This window comes from Pezoporus wallicus, unplaced genomic scaffold (genome assembly GCF_028554395.1).
Source record: "Pezoporus wallicus isolate ANWC-B61680 ecotype Strahan unplaced genomic scaffold, APGP_CSIRO_Pwel_v1 contig_2025, whole genome shotgun sequence".
Taxonomy (NCBI): domain Eukaryota; kingdom Metazoa; phylum Chordata; class Aves; order Psittaciformes; family Psittacidae; genus Pezoporus; species Pezoporus wallicus.
Window position 1 is genome coordinate 1,434,127 of NW_026640253.1, and position 16,599 is coordinate 1,450,725.

The 16,599-nt window shown below is 35.0% G+C and overlaps 1 protein-coding gene across 19 annotated transcripts in view; it reads left to right on the forward strand.

The window, feature by feature from the left end:
- The window catches only part of SOX6 (SRY-box transcription factor 6), a 371,657-nt gene that overhangs the window by 307,509 nt on the left and 47,549 nt on the right, over positions 1-16,599 (forward strand). For all 19 annotated transcript variants that reach the window (XM_057418199.1, XM_057418198.1, XM_057418194.1 and 16 more), the window contains 3 exons: positions 257-406; positions 4,272-4,452; positions 7,433-7,623. In XM_057418199.1, the coding sequence (XP_057274182.1) occupies positions 257-406; positions 4,272-4,452; positions 7,433-7,623 (522 nt within the window). The remainder of the gene's footprint in view (positions 1-256; positions 407-4,271; positions 4,453-7,432; positions 7,624-16,599) is intronic.

Genomic DNA, 16,599 nt, shown 5'->3' on the forward strand with positions numbered 1-16,599 from the left:
CAACCAAACAAACATCAGCTGAAAGTCAAACTGAAAAGATATTGGTGTTCGGTAGGTTTTTTCTTGGGAATTTTTTTTTTTCCCTGCCTTTTTTTTTAATAACAAGAAGGGAAAAGCCACAAAAAAAGAAAGTGCTGAAAATTATCTATAATTCCTTTAAGAGAAGCCACAGTAGGGCAACAAAAATTATGTACATTTACAGCCTCTTTTTTTAGGAATTTTGCAGGAATACATTATATATTTTCTTGTCTTCCAGCAACTGTATGCAGCTCAGCTGGCAAGCATGCAAGTTTCTCCTGGAGCCAAAATGCCATCTACTCCACAGCCACCAAATACAACAGGAGCACTCTCACCCACTGGGATGAAAAATGAGAAGAGAGGGACCAGCCCGGTAACTCAAGTTAAGGTATTTTTCAGTAAAAAGAAAAGTTGGTGTCTGAAAAGGGTAGTGAAATTAAATTGCCTATTTAATTGGTTTACAGTTTGAAGTTGAACCACATGAAAGTTCTTCAATATTCAAATAAAATGTTCAGTTTTAGTGCTGTATTATCAGCATAGAGAAGGGAAGGGAAAGCATTCACTTCTTGCTTCCAAAAATAACAGGCATCCCTCTTCCTACCACAGGCAGAATACAGATTCATCAGTAAAATGTGATATTGTCAAGATTTCAGTCTGTAATCTTGTAATATATGTGCATGAATGGCGTCCATTTCATGAATTGTTTCACACTGAACTTCTGAGTATCTTAAAATGCGGTGCTAGCTCATATAGTTAGGGCAAGAGAGAGACTGCAGATCTTCTAATTATTTTAGAAATCTCTGACTTCATTAATTCTACAATTTTGGAAAAGGCCATACATAAAAATAAGATTTAAGTCAGGAGTCCAGGGAAAACTGTGTCACCGCAGATTGATTTGACTTTTGCTGATTTCACACAGCTGCTGACAACCGGGCTGCTCCTTGTTGGTTTTGCGCCATTGCTGAATGCTTGCGCCTGCTTATTCTCACTTGCTTGGAACCAGGCAGCTACAACATGGCATTTGCCAGCAGCTTGAAATGAACATCGTACACCCCTTGAAATCTGTGGTGCAGCTAGTACTTCTGGGTGGAACTGCCTGGCTGTTACTGCTCTGTTCTCCTGTGGTTGGTCTGAATTTCATGTGACTCGATACCCTCAGAAACAATTTACTTCAAACTGCAAAAAAAATCAGCATTCAGATGTTTTACCAGTTTGAATGATAGCACTACAAATGCAGAACTATTGAAAAAGGTGTAAAAAACACATACTGGCTTTGTGGAGAGAGAGAATGTGGTATTTTGCTTGCTGCTAACACCTTACAGGCACACAGTCGTTAGCCTCAAATCAGCCGGGGAAGATTTTACTCACTTGAGGTGATTTGGGTTTTTTATATATTTTTTTTGACATGAGACTAAAATATCATTCGTTTTTTCATTATCATCAATCATTGTGTTAAAGTGGGGGTGAGTGGATAATTCTGCCTGGGCTGATAAATTTCCATGACACATTTTGCTAGGCTGAGAGTACTAATAAATAAAAACTATTCCATTATGTCCAGACCTAACATTTATTTAGCAAAGCATTCACTTTACTTAACTGTAGATGTGTATTAGTCTAATATTTTACCTCTTGTAATCCAGTGCCAGGCTTGAGTGCAGTCAGTGAAGTTTACCACATATGCAGAGTTTGTTATGGTCAATACGGAAGCCACCAAAAGCAAAGCCCAACTGTTTCAGCAAAGTTGCCATAGTATAGTGATACCTACCACCACCGATTTATAGTATTGAGAATATACTACTGACTACTTTAATGTGAAAAAGTAATTTCATAAGTGAGTGAGCCAAATGGATCTACACCAAACCAAACCTTTACAATATGAGTAAAATTTTCCCTGGTTAAATTCAAGCACATATCTCCTTGAACCAAGACCAATACCAATACTATTTCAGCTTTGTGGCCAGCTGAGTCCTATTACAGAATTGACCACATGCAAATTCTTGGGGGTTTCCCTACATAATTTCACTTGAATGGACTTAAATATATGTTAATGAAAAAAAAACCCCTTTTTATCCTAATGTATTAAGCACACTATTGCATGGAAAATATTAAAAATAAATTACGAGTGCTTTGTGTGGACAGATATCAATGGCTAATGAAGAAATTAATTATTATTATAAAACAGTACCTATATGCTGCCTTTGACAATTGTTACCTTCATAAAAAATGACAGTTTTGATGGTCACGCATTGCTTCCTCTATATTTCCACACAATCTCTTATTTTCTCTCTTTTAAATAGCTATTTGTATAAACTACATGTATTATTTATATAACTAATGGAATTCTTTTACAGGAGTCAGATCTTTCAAAAAGTAATGATAGGGGCTTTTTAAGTCAGTGACCAGAATGTTTTCCAGCTTTTCAGTTGTCTTGCATAAATGAGAATGTTGTCTATGGAGTACAGACAGGTTCTGGCAGAGGTTTATTTTTTCACATGATCATATTAGTACTAGGCAGAAAATTATTTAGAAATTGAACATGGTAGCATAGATTGTACATGCTCACAGTATTCAGTCTGGCAAACTTTATAGTCTGAACGGGGATCTGAACTCTCACAGAAATTTATTGAAGCCACTTCGTATCCATACAAGGAAACATCTTACACGTAAACATGACCAAAAAGCACAATGAACTCTGTCCCTTATACCTTTGTGATTCTGCTTTCACTTGGACTCTGAACAGGTGTGGACATTCATGCACACTGCAAGGTCAGAATGAATAAAAATGTCATGCAGTTTTATGGAAACAGTTTAACACTGACGTTATGATGGCATTATAAATACCCGTTTGTTACATTTTCCTGTTTAATGCATTGTGTATGATCAGGTGTAGTTTGATAAATCATCGCGTGACAGTAAGGAGAATAGAAAGGATGAGATAATGTACTGTATTATTTGTATTATGACATATTTCTAAGCTTTGAAGTGATCAGTGCCGTGCTGTAAAATATGGATGATGTTCTCTTATATCCAGCATAATTCTGCTTTGGGCATATTTTAAATGAGGGATCTGTCTTAGTGGGCTCTTTAATTACAGAAAACCACTGTTTTGCAATTTTCCAAATGCTCTGTCTTGTTTAACATATTAAGCAAAAGGAACAAGCTCAAAAAAATAGGAAGAAGGTTATATTATGAATATCTATCCTGATCAAAGAAATTAATTGCTTGAATAAGTCTTTCAAAAATTATGATATTTCTTAGATTGGCTTATTCTGTGATAGCACTGAGAGGAGACACATGTCAGGGAGAATTTCTTCCATAATTACATGTGGAAAGTATAGAAAGATATGAAACTGCTGATGCTAGATTTACGTACTCTTAAAAAATGTTCCATGTCTTTATGCAGATAAACATACAGACACACTACAGGTTGAATGCAGCAGAAGTAACTACAGAATATAGAAATAATTGCAGAAGTATCAAACAAGAAGCAGAATAGCATTTATGTGAAAAAAAAACCCATTGACTGTACATAACTTGTCAAAAATACGACATTTGAGTTATAAAATGTTGTAAAATATAAAAAATAGTAGAAAATAAAATATATTCTGAAATGCACATAGTGTGTGTTTGATACTGTAGTTAAGTCAAGGAATTTGAATTCAGTGAAATTCTCCTGTTATGGGGGAACAGCATAGATTATTTTACTAAACAAAACCCTGCATTCAAAATAAGATACATGGAATGTATAAGTTTGCAGCAGCATTAAGTGTGGGAGAAAGAACTGTCAGGTTTTTAGAATGATTCTTTCATAGAAGTACTTCTGATTCCTTAGTTTCTAATGCATTTAAAAATAAGCTACGTAAATTATTTTCATAGTGCCAGGAACTTTTTAAATAAAACCATGCAAAAACATTACTGAGCTGCTGGAAATTTTAAATAATTCTTTGTAAATGCCCTAGGTTAATTTAGATCTCTGAAAACACATTAGGAAATTAAGCTGTAATGTGAGCTAATTCAAATTTTAATTTGGCAAAAGGAACAATCCAGCCACATAGTTAATGTAAATAGAAGCATAACACAGAGAAATTAATGAGGTTTCCTTCCTGAATCTTAAAGGAGGCAGATAATTAGCTTCTTTTGTTATTATTGTGGGATAATGTGGTATTGTCTTCGAGGTGTAAAGTAACTACTGCTTGTAAAATGATGTGTTCATTTGTCTTTTCTTAATAATTATTTGCATTAAACTCTTGTAGGATGAAGCAGCCCAGCCACTGAATCTTTCAGCCCGACCGAAAACAGCTGAACCTGTCAAATCCCCAACATCTCCAACACAGAACCTCTTCACAGCTAGTAAAAGCAGCCCAGTGACCGTGATGAGCAAGAGTGGCATCCCTAGCCCGCTCAGTGGATCTCTGGGAAGAGGATCTTCTTTAGGTAACTAATCTGTCCTGGGGAAAGGAGAAAACTGGCAACTGTTCTACATGAAATCTCAGCTTGAGCATACTTCTGAATTATATAGATATCTGAGCCTACATTTCCATTTAAAATGAGAAAAAAAGAATTCCAGGAAAACTTTTCAAAGAACTCTTGAATGCCAAGGTTGTACAAGAGAAGACAAAATGATGCAGCAGTGATGTGCGTCTATAAGAAATACAGCCAATAAGTGTAAAACATAGGAAATACACATACGATTCATAGAATCATAGAATTAGAGAATCAATAGTGTGGGAAAGGACCTTAAAATCATCTAGTTCCAACCCCCATGCCATGGGCAGGGACACATTCCGCTAGACCACGTTGCTCAATGCCCTGTCCAACCTGGCCTTGAACACTGCCATGGATGGAGTATTCACAACTTCCTTGGGCAGCCTGTGCCAGTGCCTCACCACTCTCCCAGTAAAGAATATATGCACATAAGTAAATAGAGATGCATACATAAAACATGTAAAAGAGATTTGTATGAATATCTTCCCCAAAGACATCAACTGGGTGCATACATGCAAAGTTAACTTTTGAATTTTGACCGCTAGATTAAATAAAAAAAATAAAATCTTTGCATGCACATAGAGCCTGACTAGATACTAGACATACACACATGATGACTCATGTGGTTAGTGCAACAGTGTAACATACCTTTAAATAAATTTTCAAGCACTTCGTTGAGTTAGGGTCAGAGAACATTCAGTACCTCCATGGTTTATTGTAAACCAGATGCCAGGCAAAAAGGTAACTCCAAATGTGGTTTTCAGCCATTTTGCCCAAATATAGGGGATATATATATCCAGAACAGCAATCTAAAAGAAATCTAATTCTCTGTATTCTGGGAATTAAGTTAATTTTAGAAAGACCATATGCTGAATATATATATATTTATTTATGTGTGTATATATATATAGACATTTAACAAAGATAGAAAGGCCAGCTTATTATTTAGGGTTTTTTAATTATTTTTCATGTTTTTATTATTTGTTCACCCATCTCTCAAAATTTTCTTAATTCATACGGTTGCAAATAGGGAATTTTTGACCTATGTTCAAGATTCTTTAATTAAGAAATAATGCTTATTAAGTAATGAAATAAAAAATTGATCTGAAACAATGTATGAAGACTACCTTAACCAGTCAAGAAACAGAATCAAGAGCTGCAAAATGTAGATGATCAGCCCTAAAGTTCAAACAGTATATTTTAACAGTGACTAAATACTTACTACAGACCACTTATTCACAATCTGTAGCTCAAGTGTACTTGTAAAATATATAGAAACACTTGTGAATAATGAACAGATACGTTAAATACATACATTAAATGTATCAAAAGTATGATTTGTTCTATTCCCAAAACACTTGGGAACATCGTGATCTCTGAAAGATACCTTCTTCAGCTAGCTAGATATTCTACCTGTCAATTTATTTGCAGCTATCACTGCACTAACATTATAAAGTGGTGTATCAATTTGAAGTCATAGACCGTTACAGAAAAATAGCTAGAGAAGATATGCAAATATCAGCAAGCAACTTCAGAGTTTGTGCTCCATTTTTGCTATAAATTGAGATGATTGGGAGTCTAGGTCTCATTAAAAGTCACACAAATATGTTTCCCAACTTACTTAGGCTCCACAATGGAACTTAGATGCTGAATCTGTTCACAGCGTTGGAAATTTTACCAAGCAAGGACAATGTTTGTTCTCTAATATGTTGCTTTTATTTTGGAGAAGGGCACCTCATTCAAACAGAAAACATCACAGTTCCATCTAAAACATCACAGTTTGCATCTCTACTCGTCTAGACCACAGTATTAAGTCAACTGTTTGGTTCCCAGGATAAAGCATGACAAACCATTAATTTTAACCTTTTTTCTTTTGAAAGAATTCAGGGTCCTTTGAGGTTGAACTTGCTATATTTTACTCAGCTGAACTTCAATGAAGTCATAAGAGTATGCAATTTATCTTTAAAGGAGAATTCCAAGTCTTAGCCTGTTTGTTTGTGTGTTTGATTTATAGTGGACTGTTAGTAAGTGAAAAAATCTAATAAATTCAAAGCTTTATAGAAGACATTTTCTTGTCAGGCAAATGCACAGGTCACGCACAAACTTTGATTGCTCAGAATTTCCTAGCTAGAATGTATACACGTAAATCTATCTATGTGCAGTATAGAGGATACTTCCATGTATGAAAAGTTGAAGTTCATCACAGCAACACAAAACAAACAATTACCAGCTAATTGCTATCTTCTGTTCCCAAATCAGAAACTATATCTGAGGTACTCATCTTTACCTATAGCATGCATTTTAAGATGCAACAGGAATATTTTGTGTGAGTCTGATGCATGTTTAGAAGTTTCTCTTTCTCTCCAGAGTGATGGAAAGAGAACCATTTTTTTTTTCTACTTATTTAGAGCTTTAGACTCACATTAGCGTAATAACAAGCTCTGTCCCCCAAAAGTCACTGTGGGTGCTTCTGAAATTGAAAGCCAAATCTCTCGAGTGATGGTTATATTGACAAAGAAATTCTAAAAATGTAAATAGAATTTTAATGACTTTCATGGCCAAGAAAACAAGATTTTTTTTTCCTCCTTCTTTGTTCATTTTATTAATTATTATTAATAAGTGAAAGGATTCCCACTTAAGCTTCTGTATACTGTTGTCTTAACCACACATTGAACTTGAACTTCATGAATATGCTCAAATACCTCCATATGAGGCTATGCTAAGACTTCAGGGGTTGTACTTATCACAGTAAAAGAAGAGCACAGGCTTATCAATCACTAGATAAATTCAGCCTTCAAACAGACAACAATTTCCACTCCTCTTCCTTTTGTCAGTTGGGCGCAACTTTAACAGTATGAGAGCTGAGTGCTTACCCCAGATTCTAATTTGGATAATTAGCTAAATAAAGTGATTATCTCTCTGTTTATAGATATCCTTTCCAGTCTTAATTCACCTGCCCTATTTGGGGACCAGGACACAGTAATGAAAGCTATTCAGGAGGCTCGAAAAATGAGAGAGCAGATCCAGAGGGAGCAGCAGCAACAACAGCAGCCACATGGTGTTGATGGAAAATTGCCCTCTATGAATAACATGGGTCTAAACAACTGCAGGAATGAAAAGGTAATGTCTCCCTTTACTGCACAGTCTGTCACTCACTCTTCTTTTTCCTGCAAATAGCTTCTTATTTCTATATAAAATTCCTTTTTAGAACTTTTAGCCATCTCTGATTTCATGTTAAATACAGCTTGTCACTTCACAGTACTGTGCTACAAACTTCTCTACGTTTACATGACAGCATTCAAACAAACAGCCCTGTGTACTCGTTATTAAGCTGTAAGCATGCATATAACAATGTGGAGAATTAATTGGATGAAGCTACAATTGTCTGTGGTCACTGGATTTTGAATTGTGCTTTTGAGAGTGACTGGATTGATAAATACGGGCAGTTACATACTAGCATGGTTGAATATTACAATGTATCTGATTGTGGTTGAATCTGTAACTCAGTTGCAACCAAGTATTTAGTCTCAAAACAGTGCTTTTGGCTCTTAGTTCCAATGGAAAATTAGAGATCAAAGTTCTTTGTTGAATCTTGGCTGTAGTTTCCAAACACTAAAATGAAATGGGGCTCTACAATAAAACGGTAAATGAAAGTGGTGGGAGAATGCAACCAGCATTGGACTGAGCAGGATATCATATCTGGAAGGTGAGGAAGCTGTTTTTATCATACACACTTTAAGAACCGCTCAGTGGACAAAGAGTATCTTGGAAAATTCTTTGTGGTGTTTTGCTCTGTGGCTTTTCCAGGGTCTACAAGATCTGCTTCAGGAGCAGATCTCTGTGTGTGTAAGAGCGCCAGTGAACATGGAATCAGGCAATTGGCTGGGCTATAAGGCAGCCTTTTGATGAAGAATGCTTCTCTGTTACCTTCCCTAGAGGTGGCTTCAAAAAATACAGCACACAAGTTACTTTTCACCACTTACACAAAATCTCTTATATGCCACAATACTCATTCCTGTTAACTAGAGAGGGAAAAATATTATCCCGGTAATCACTATGGCATTGGCAAGCAGGAACAGCTATGATGCAATTTAGTAATGAATGAAAAGAAAACTGACGCATTCATTAGCCTATAAAGCAACCAGTGTTTCAGACTATTTGCTGGGGGGGGGGGGGGGAAAGGAACCAAACCAACAAAACAAAATAAAATGAAAACCAAATAAAACCCCAAAACAAAAATATAAAAAAGTGAAAAACTGGTAGCTTTCAATGTCTATAATTCATTAATTAAAAGTCTGTGATATATCTGTATATTAGAGGGTAGGCTCTTTATATCTTTGGGGAGGGAAGATTATATTATACTCTAAAAACTAACAAGAATTTTTAGTCCTGGTTGAGTATAAGACTTAGTAGAATCTTAGCTATATCTTAAACCATGAATTTAATGATACTATGATTTCTCCTCAACCTATAAGGAAATACTCGGTGAGCAAATGGATTCTAGCAAGGCACAGAAAGGCGAAGAAATGTTGTAAACAGACCCATCAAACATTGGTAGATACCTTTTAATCTACATTTTGTATTTTTTGCTTGATAGGTTGTTTGCTGTACTCAAAACAAGCTAAAAGCTCAGTGTCTATGAAAGAGTTGTTAAACTGTTGCCACACAGGGTTAACAATGCTTTTACAAGTCAAATTCAGAGGCTAATAAATATTTATTTCCTCTAGCATTAGTTTAAATATCAACATTGAAAAACTCATTTAATATAGATTGATACTATGAAAAAACAAAGAAATTAATAACTGATCAAGCAGGTCATATTCTGACTCTAATTGTAAAGTCAGTGTTTGTCTTAACTAACTAAGAGGTAGAGTACTAAAGGCCATGTTATAAACATAAAGTGTCACACCTATGATCATTATTTAGAGTTTATAAAATTATGCTTTTTTAAAAATAAATTTTGTGAGTTTCAGTGGCTTGACATTTAAAAATATCTAATACACTATAAGGGCTATTAAAAGAATTCTTAACATTTGATTTGGCTTTGAAAAATAAGTATAAAAATTGCATCCACTTATTTATCAGATCTGCCCCTGAGTATTTTCAGTACCGTGTTTGTCTTGTATTCGATATAACAAGTTTCTATTTCATCTTTCACCTTTTAAAGCAGAGTCAGTAAATACTTCCGTGACTAATCTGAAATTTCTTTTTCATGCCAGTTACTAGCAATGTACAGATTGAGGTTATACAGCAGGCAGGCAAAGGAAAAGAATATTTTTATTTTTTTTTTAATTTGCACACACAGCAGAGTCAATTGGAACTCTTTAACAAATATAAACAACATCCTCCTCAAACGCAATCTTTTATGGGGAGACTTTTCATAGTAGTGCTTGCAATTTTTAAAACCAAAGAATAAGATAGCAGCAAGGAAATCTGTTTCTAAGTCCCTCAGTGCCCTTATGTAATCCTGCTAGGTTTTTTTATTTAGCATGTACTGTACAGTGAACCATTAAGGCAGGAAAAGTTGTAATACATTCTCTGGTTTTACCTTTGGTATGCTGTTCTGTTATCTTTGCTCTGTAGATGCAAGAAAAGGCAGAGTTTACAAAAACGAGGTATAAATCAGTCATTTTAAATGACGATATATCCCCGCTCTCAATCCTAAAGAAAATAGAAGAATTGTCAGTCATGAGTACTTACTAAGGGAATGTATTTATATTTTATAGCAAGTATAAAATACATTAAAACCAGAAGCATCCTTTGCACAAACGGAATTCTAGAATACTTCCCCCCCCCCCCCCCTTTACTCTCTGCCTTTTAGTATTTACATTATGTTATATTTCTTATACTTTAAAAATGGTGGGGAGGATGATCAAAATGGGGGAGGAGATGATAGATCAATTCAAAAAACATAATGTTGAAGTAACTGTATGCCAAGAAGACTGTGCATAGTTTGTCTCCTAATCCCAGTAAAGCTTTGATAACTTGAATTTGAGTTTGGATTGGTTTCTTTTGACAAATCGGTACCCTGTGTTTTCAGGACCAAATTTTCAGAAATTGGGTTCAGGTAATTAGACTCGTGTAAATTAGTAGCTAGAAGCTGGCACCAGAAAAAGATGACAAATTAATTGCCTGCAGCTGGTTTTAAAAAAGCTATTGAGTTCTGGTCAGTTGCTGGTCTTCAAGTTCAGATAGCTGGTAACAGTTTGTTGTGCAAATGACTGCACTTACAAAATTATGTACATAGCTTCAAAGCCTGGGCTTAGGCCTTTTTGAAAATGTGTCATTTAAATCTCAAAAAGCTTTGTATTTGGTTAGAGACACAGAAATGAAAATTGCCTCTGTTTATATTCTGCTGTTCAAAAAAATCTACAAAGCTTTAAAAGTACTCACAGACGTTCACTCATCAGAAAGGCCAAAACAAAAACATGCAGTTTTCTGGCACAGTCCAACTTTGTCATTTGCTAAAGCATTAAGATTAGACTACACTTTTGACTTCTGTGGACATTTACAATATGAAGTTATTTCAGTTTGCGTACTGTTGTGGGTTAGGATATGTAGGTAAGCACCATGCGACCACTCACTCACTCACTCCCTCCTCTCCAGTGGGATTGGGAAGAGAATTGTGAGAAAACAAGGTAGTTTTAGAAGTCAAGCAAAAACCGTGCATGCAAGCAAAGCAAAATAAAGAACTCATCCACTACTTTGCATCTCCAGGCAGATGTGCCAGCCATCTCCAGGAAAGCAGGGCTTCAGCATGTGTAACAGTGATTTGGGAAGACAAATGCCAAAACTCCATTTCTACTTCCTCCTTTCTTTCCCAACTTTTGTTGCTGAGCATGACGTTGTACAGTGTGGAATACCGCTTTGATCAGTTTGGGTCAGCTGGCCTGGCTCTGTCCCCCGTGCAGTTTTGTGCACCCGCAGCCTACTTGTTGGCAGGCCAGTATAAGAAACAGAAAAAGCCTTTATGCTGTAGAAGCACTGTTGAGCAATAAGTAAAACATCCCTATGTTATCAGTACTGCTTTAGTCACAAATCCAAAAATCAGCACCATGGTAACTAAAATTAGCTCTCTCTGAGCCAAAAGTAGTGTAGTACACCCAAAGCAAAGAGTCATAATGGCAGAGTTGACTTTTTCTACTTTCTGACTGAGGAAAGAGAAGAAGTGTGTCAGGGATTTCACAGAGTAAAACACAAACACTGGGGAAGGGGGGAGAATTAGGAAGAATCCAGAAAATAGGCTAAAGAGCTCTTTCTATGTAATGTAAGCAAAAGTAAAATCATACAGAAATTGGCTTTGTTTTGCAAATATGACTTTTTTCCAGTCAAGCCATGTTTACCTTCAACAGAAAAAAACTTTTGTACTTAAACAAAATTTGCATTGCTAGAGCTACTTGTATTTATTTTAGTATTTTGAGCTAGTGTGATTGCCTAGATTTGCTTTGATTTACGGCCTTAAATGAACCTGAAAATGCTATATAATTTATAAGAGAACTGACATCATTTTTGAAAGGAGCAAATCATAACTTTTTTCTGCAGAAAACACGAAAACACTGACAAAAAACCACTTAAGAACATCTCTGTAGAAAAATTATGCACAGAAGCATGTTAATTTCATTGGAAAAAAATATATGAAGTCAAGACACAACATATACCAAATTAATAATCACAAAATATCTGCTAGACCCAAAGATATATCCCCACCTCCCCATTTACATATCCACAAACCTTATTCATTGGCATGTGAGAGGAAGCAGAATTTAATATAACGTTTTTATGTTTATATTCCATTCCCAGTCTTTTGTAGATTTACAGGCAACTGTGTATTTGTAGTAGGAAACCAGAGTTAGACCCCAAAATAAATGACATGGGTCATACTTCCTGGGAATTATGTTACTTCAGTACCTCTTAGAATGAGCCTTTATTCCTTTCTTATTTCTTATATAAATCAAAGTATATTATCTACCCTTGGAGATGTTACAGTCTATTGATCAAATCCATATTTAGGCTCTTGGATTTGATTTGATAAGCCATAATGACCCCTTTGGATGTGTTACGGTCTGCTGTATTTAGGGACTGTTAAATATGTGGATTATTGACACAATAGAGTGTAACAACTCCTCTGGAGCTGTTATGCTTCATCATTTGTATGAAGCTACTGCACATGCGTACAAACTTTGCCTGATAAAAACACTTCAGGAAGTCTTTGTAGGAAAAGTTACTAGTCATCCATAATCTCCTTTTGACAGCGTACAGCCCTGCAATGACTCCATCATTGTATTGCTATTTCTAAATGCAAGCAGTACTGGATTATGTTGCCAACAGTTTTTTGCCAGCTTTTTTCTCATACGTTCACTATTATAGACAGACCAACTGCAAAGGCAGGAATCACACTGTCTTTTCTGCAAGTGCAGGGCATTTCTCAGACAATCACAAAGCGAAGCACCTTGTTACTAGCATCCCTTGTATTAGTCATGTCTCAGCTCACTTTAAAAAAGAAACAAACCAAAAAGCAAACACTAAAGAAAATACTTCAGTTCATCCTGTGTTCAATTATGTTTTCTCCTTTTATTGAAAGTATTCATGCCCACCCTGAAATTGAGAAAATGGTCATATGGGCCTTGTGTATTTTTATAAATCTTTCAGTGGTTTAGATTTTCAGGGACCGATCTATTCTTATTTGCTTTTATCTTTTAAGAAAATCTTATACTTTCTTTTTCCCTTTAGTCTCTTGTAGAAGAGTATTTGTAACTAGTAAGTAAGGTCAATGCTTGTATTTGAGTCTGCTGGGAGACATAACAGAAACTGTAAGCATTTTCAATTTGATGCTTATTTCTGTTGGTTAAATATTAGATCTACTTGTAATTAATGGGCGAGTACCTCATTACTAGGCCAAAAAATGGATAGCAATATCAACAGCAAATTACTAGTTTTGCAAAGTTACTACTTTTATTATGGTACTGTCTTGATAGTCATTGTATCAGCTTTGTCCTCACTGCAACTTAAGGAAGCTCCCCATATAGCTTACACTTAGGTATAATTTAATTTAAGTTTAAATGCATATATTTTTATTCTATAATAGAAAATCTGGAACTGTAAAAGAAAGAAAAAAGGAAGACTGATTTCCTTGAGGAACTGTTAATGTGGTCTCACTTTCTTGCAAGAATATAGGAAATTTATTCAACTCAGTGGGAGTGTATTCCATCTGTCTAATGAAGAATCTGATTTTCACAAAGACACTGCAACTGGGAACCTGTTTTTCTATTATATGTCATTGACAAACCTTTCCCTGGGAAGTTTCTGAGACATAGAAGGACATGTTGCATAAAGACAACCTCTTTACATTTCCATCATTTTATAGCAGATAAATAACTTGTCTAAGTTAAATGTCCCAAAATAGGAAAAAGTTTCAAATACAAATCCAAGCGGTCCTCATAATTCTTACAAAACAAATATCCTTTATATTTTATTGTGAATGTGGCCAGTTCAGTAATCTGCTTGGGGTTGTACATAACATATGTAAGAAATGATTTTTGCTTTTATATTGGTTGTTCAGACTTCCTAAAGCCATATTTGGGCACCAGTATTTTATTCTGAAAAACCTTTATTTAAAAAAAAAAAAAGTAAAAATATTTCATTCCAATATTTATTGAAATTGCAATGATTTTGTTATTTCCTTTTTAGGCTTAGGGCTTATCCTAGGTGCATGAAAAATGTGCCCTCATTTTATATCAATTCTAATATTTCCTTAATAATTTTAAAAGAAATACAGTGACTCAAGTAAGAATTTTCTAAAGTAGCTGCAGTACAGGAGCCTAAGTCCCACTGAACTAGCTGTGACAATTTTGCCCCAAGGCAGACAAGCAGATTTGTCACTGCGTATAGAGTAACAGTCTAATTTCAGTGAAACTCATCAGTTTTGTATCTTTCTCCAGCACTTCTACAATAATTTGGACAATCCAGAATTTCAGCTGAGGTAATACTGCCCCCTTTTATTAGAACTGGAAAACATGCTGGACTTCAAACATAATTTTTTTTTTTGTAGCTCGAGAAATTCTGTTTGTGCTGCTACTTCCAATATTTGAAATTGCATGACAGGATAAGATAAAGCTTGAAATCAATATAAGTTCATAACAATGAACGGGGGGGGGGCGGAATGTTTCCAAGCAACATTTTTGCAAGGTGTTTTGTGTGTGTTGTGACTGGACCTCCTAGGTAGTGTATCACTCAGGGAATTCCCCGGTATTTTTCCAAGAAGTTCAAGGTGTTCGTGATTTTCGCTTTTATATGAATTTCATTGTCATATGTGCTTGCACTGGTTTTCTAAATCAGTGTATTTACAGGATAACAGGCACGGTAAGCATTGTCTTTTTTTTTTTCTTGGTATTGTGAGGTCTGATCAGGATTTAGATGCATCTTTGAATAGCTGAATGATTTCAATATCTCTCAGTCATGGAGAAGTGTTGCAGTGAATTTATGCTTTACAATTAGAACTTTAAAATGTAATTTGAAATTAAATTCAAAGCAGAGAGTCTTGGAAAAAACAAATTAATCCCTAGATCTCCAACTGTATCTTTTAAGGAGAAATATTTCCATTACAAACACACAAGGAAAAAAATAAAACCACTGACTTTTAATATAACTCTGAAGTCTCTACTAAATCACTAGCTTTTGTAGCTATCACAGGAAATAAAAACAGGCTCAGAAATTGTACCTGTACTTAAAGAAATGTTTTTTCTGATCTGTATGTATTTAGTGAGGAAGGTGATGGAAGTTGTAACTGCACATGGACAGACAGGTCAGATACAGCCGTAACACTGGTACTCAGCTTATAAGAGTTATGGAAGGAAAATACCATTGCTAACATTAGCCTCTGTAGAAGAACATAGCTCCATTATCAAGGCCAGGTTTGTAATGGAAACCAGGTGCAGAAGGCTGTGGGTATGAAATCTTGTCAAGTTGTTACTCAAATGCAAGAGATAGATAGAAATATTAAAGCTGCTCATGAAGCACTAACTTTCTGTCTGTATGTAACATATGATTCAGCCTTTAATTGTTCACATGCTATTGCTCGAATACTACTATTTATGCCTAAATATTCATACTCATGCCTTCCAGTATACCTTTTTTTTTTTTCAGATTTACTTTGTATTCTATGTGTAGAAATCCATACAAATAATATGTTTGAAATTTACACATTAAAAATGCATGTTCACTGAAACTGTGGAACTGACAGCGCAAAGACAAAAAGAAACTGCAAAATCTCTGGCATATGTAGGTCATCTAAATTTACAGATAAGTTAGCTTTGGTGCCAGCTATGGATCTAGCTTTGCAACTATGGAAGAATTTGCTGTGTAGACCTCTCTTCGTATGCATTTTGCTCAATTATCTTACCTTCCAAAATTGTCTTGATAAAGTTGGTAAGTTGTGCATTTCTGTTCCAATGTATTAGATGTGTGGTTAAATGCTTAGTCTCTCAAATTATGTACAGGCTGATTGAAATAGAATCTAAATTATTTGTCTATTGATTAAATGATCAAAATAAATTAACTAAGTGAAAAATATGCAATCTTTCCAAAGTATAACTCATGGAAACTTTATTGGACCATAAATTAAAGGAAAAGTTTGAGTCCGATAATTATATACATATGTAAGTAATTAAAAGAAAATGCATCTAAACATAAAAAAAAGTATATTAAACATTATTATTTGAATAACTATAAACACATATATAATATATACATACACTTTATAGTGAAGAAACTTCCCATATTAAGTGACGTTTTAAAGTTATTCATGCTTTCAGTTCAATCACAAGAATGCCTGGCAATAAACCTTATTTTCAGGAAAGAAACCAGCACACTGCTTTGGTATTAATAGCTATTTTTACATTTGAATGTTGGATACTAGAATTTTACCACTCACTATGCTTAATAGTATGCTTGTGTGATTGCTGAACACAACCATGTTTTTTATTTCTGTTGCCAGGTCTACTTGAGGGGCTTGCCTAGCTGCAGGTTGTAGACCTTATTAATAAAGATGATGATGATGATGATAATTATTAATAATAATAACGGGGATTTGGGCCCTTT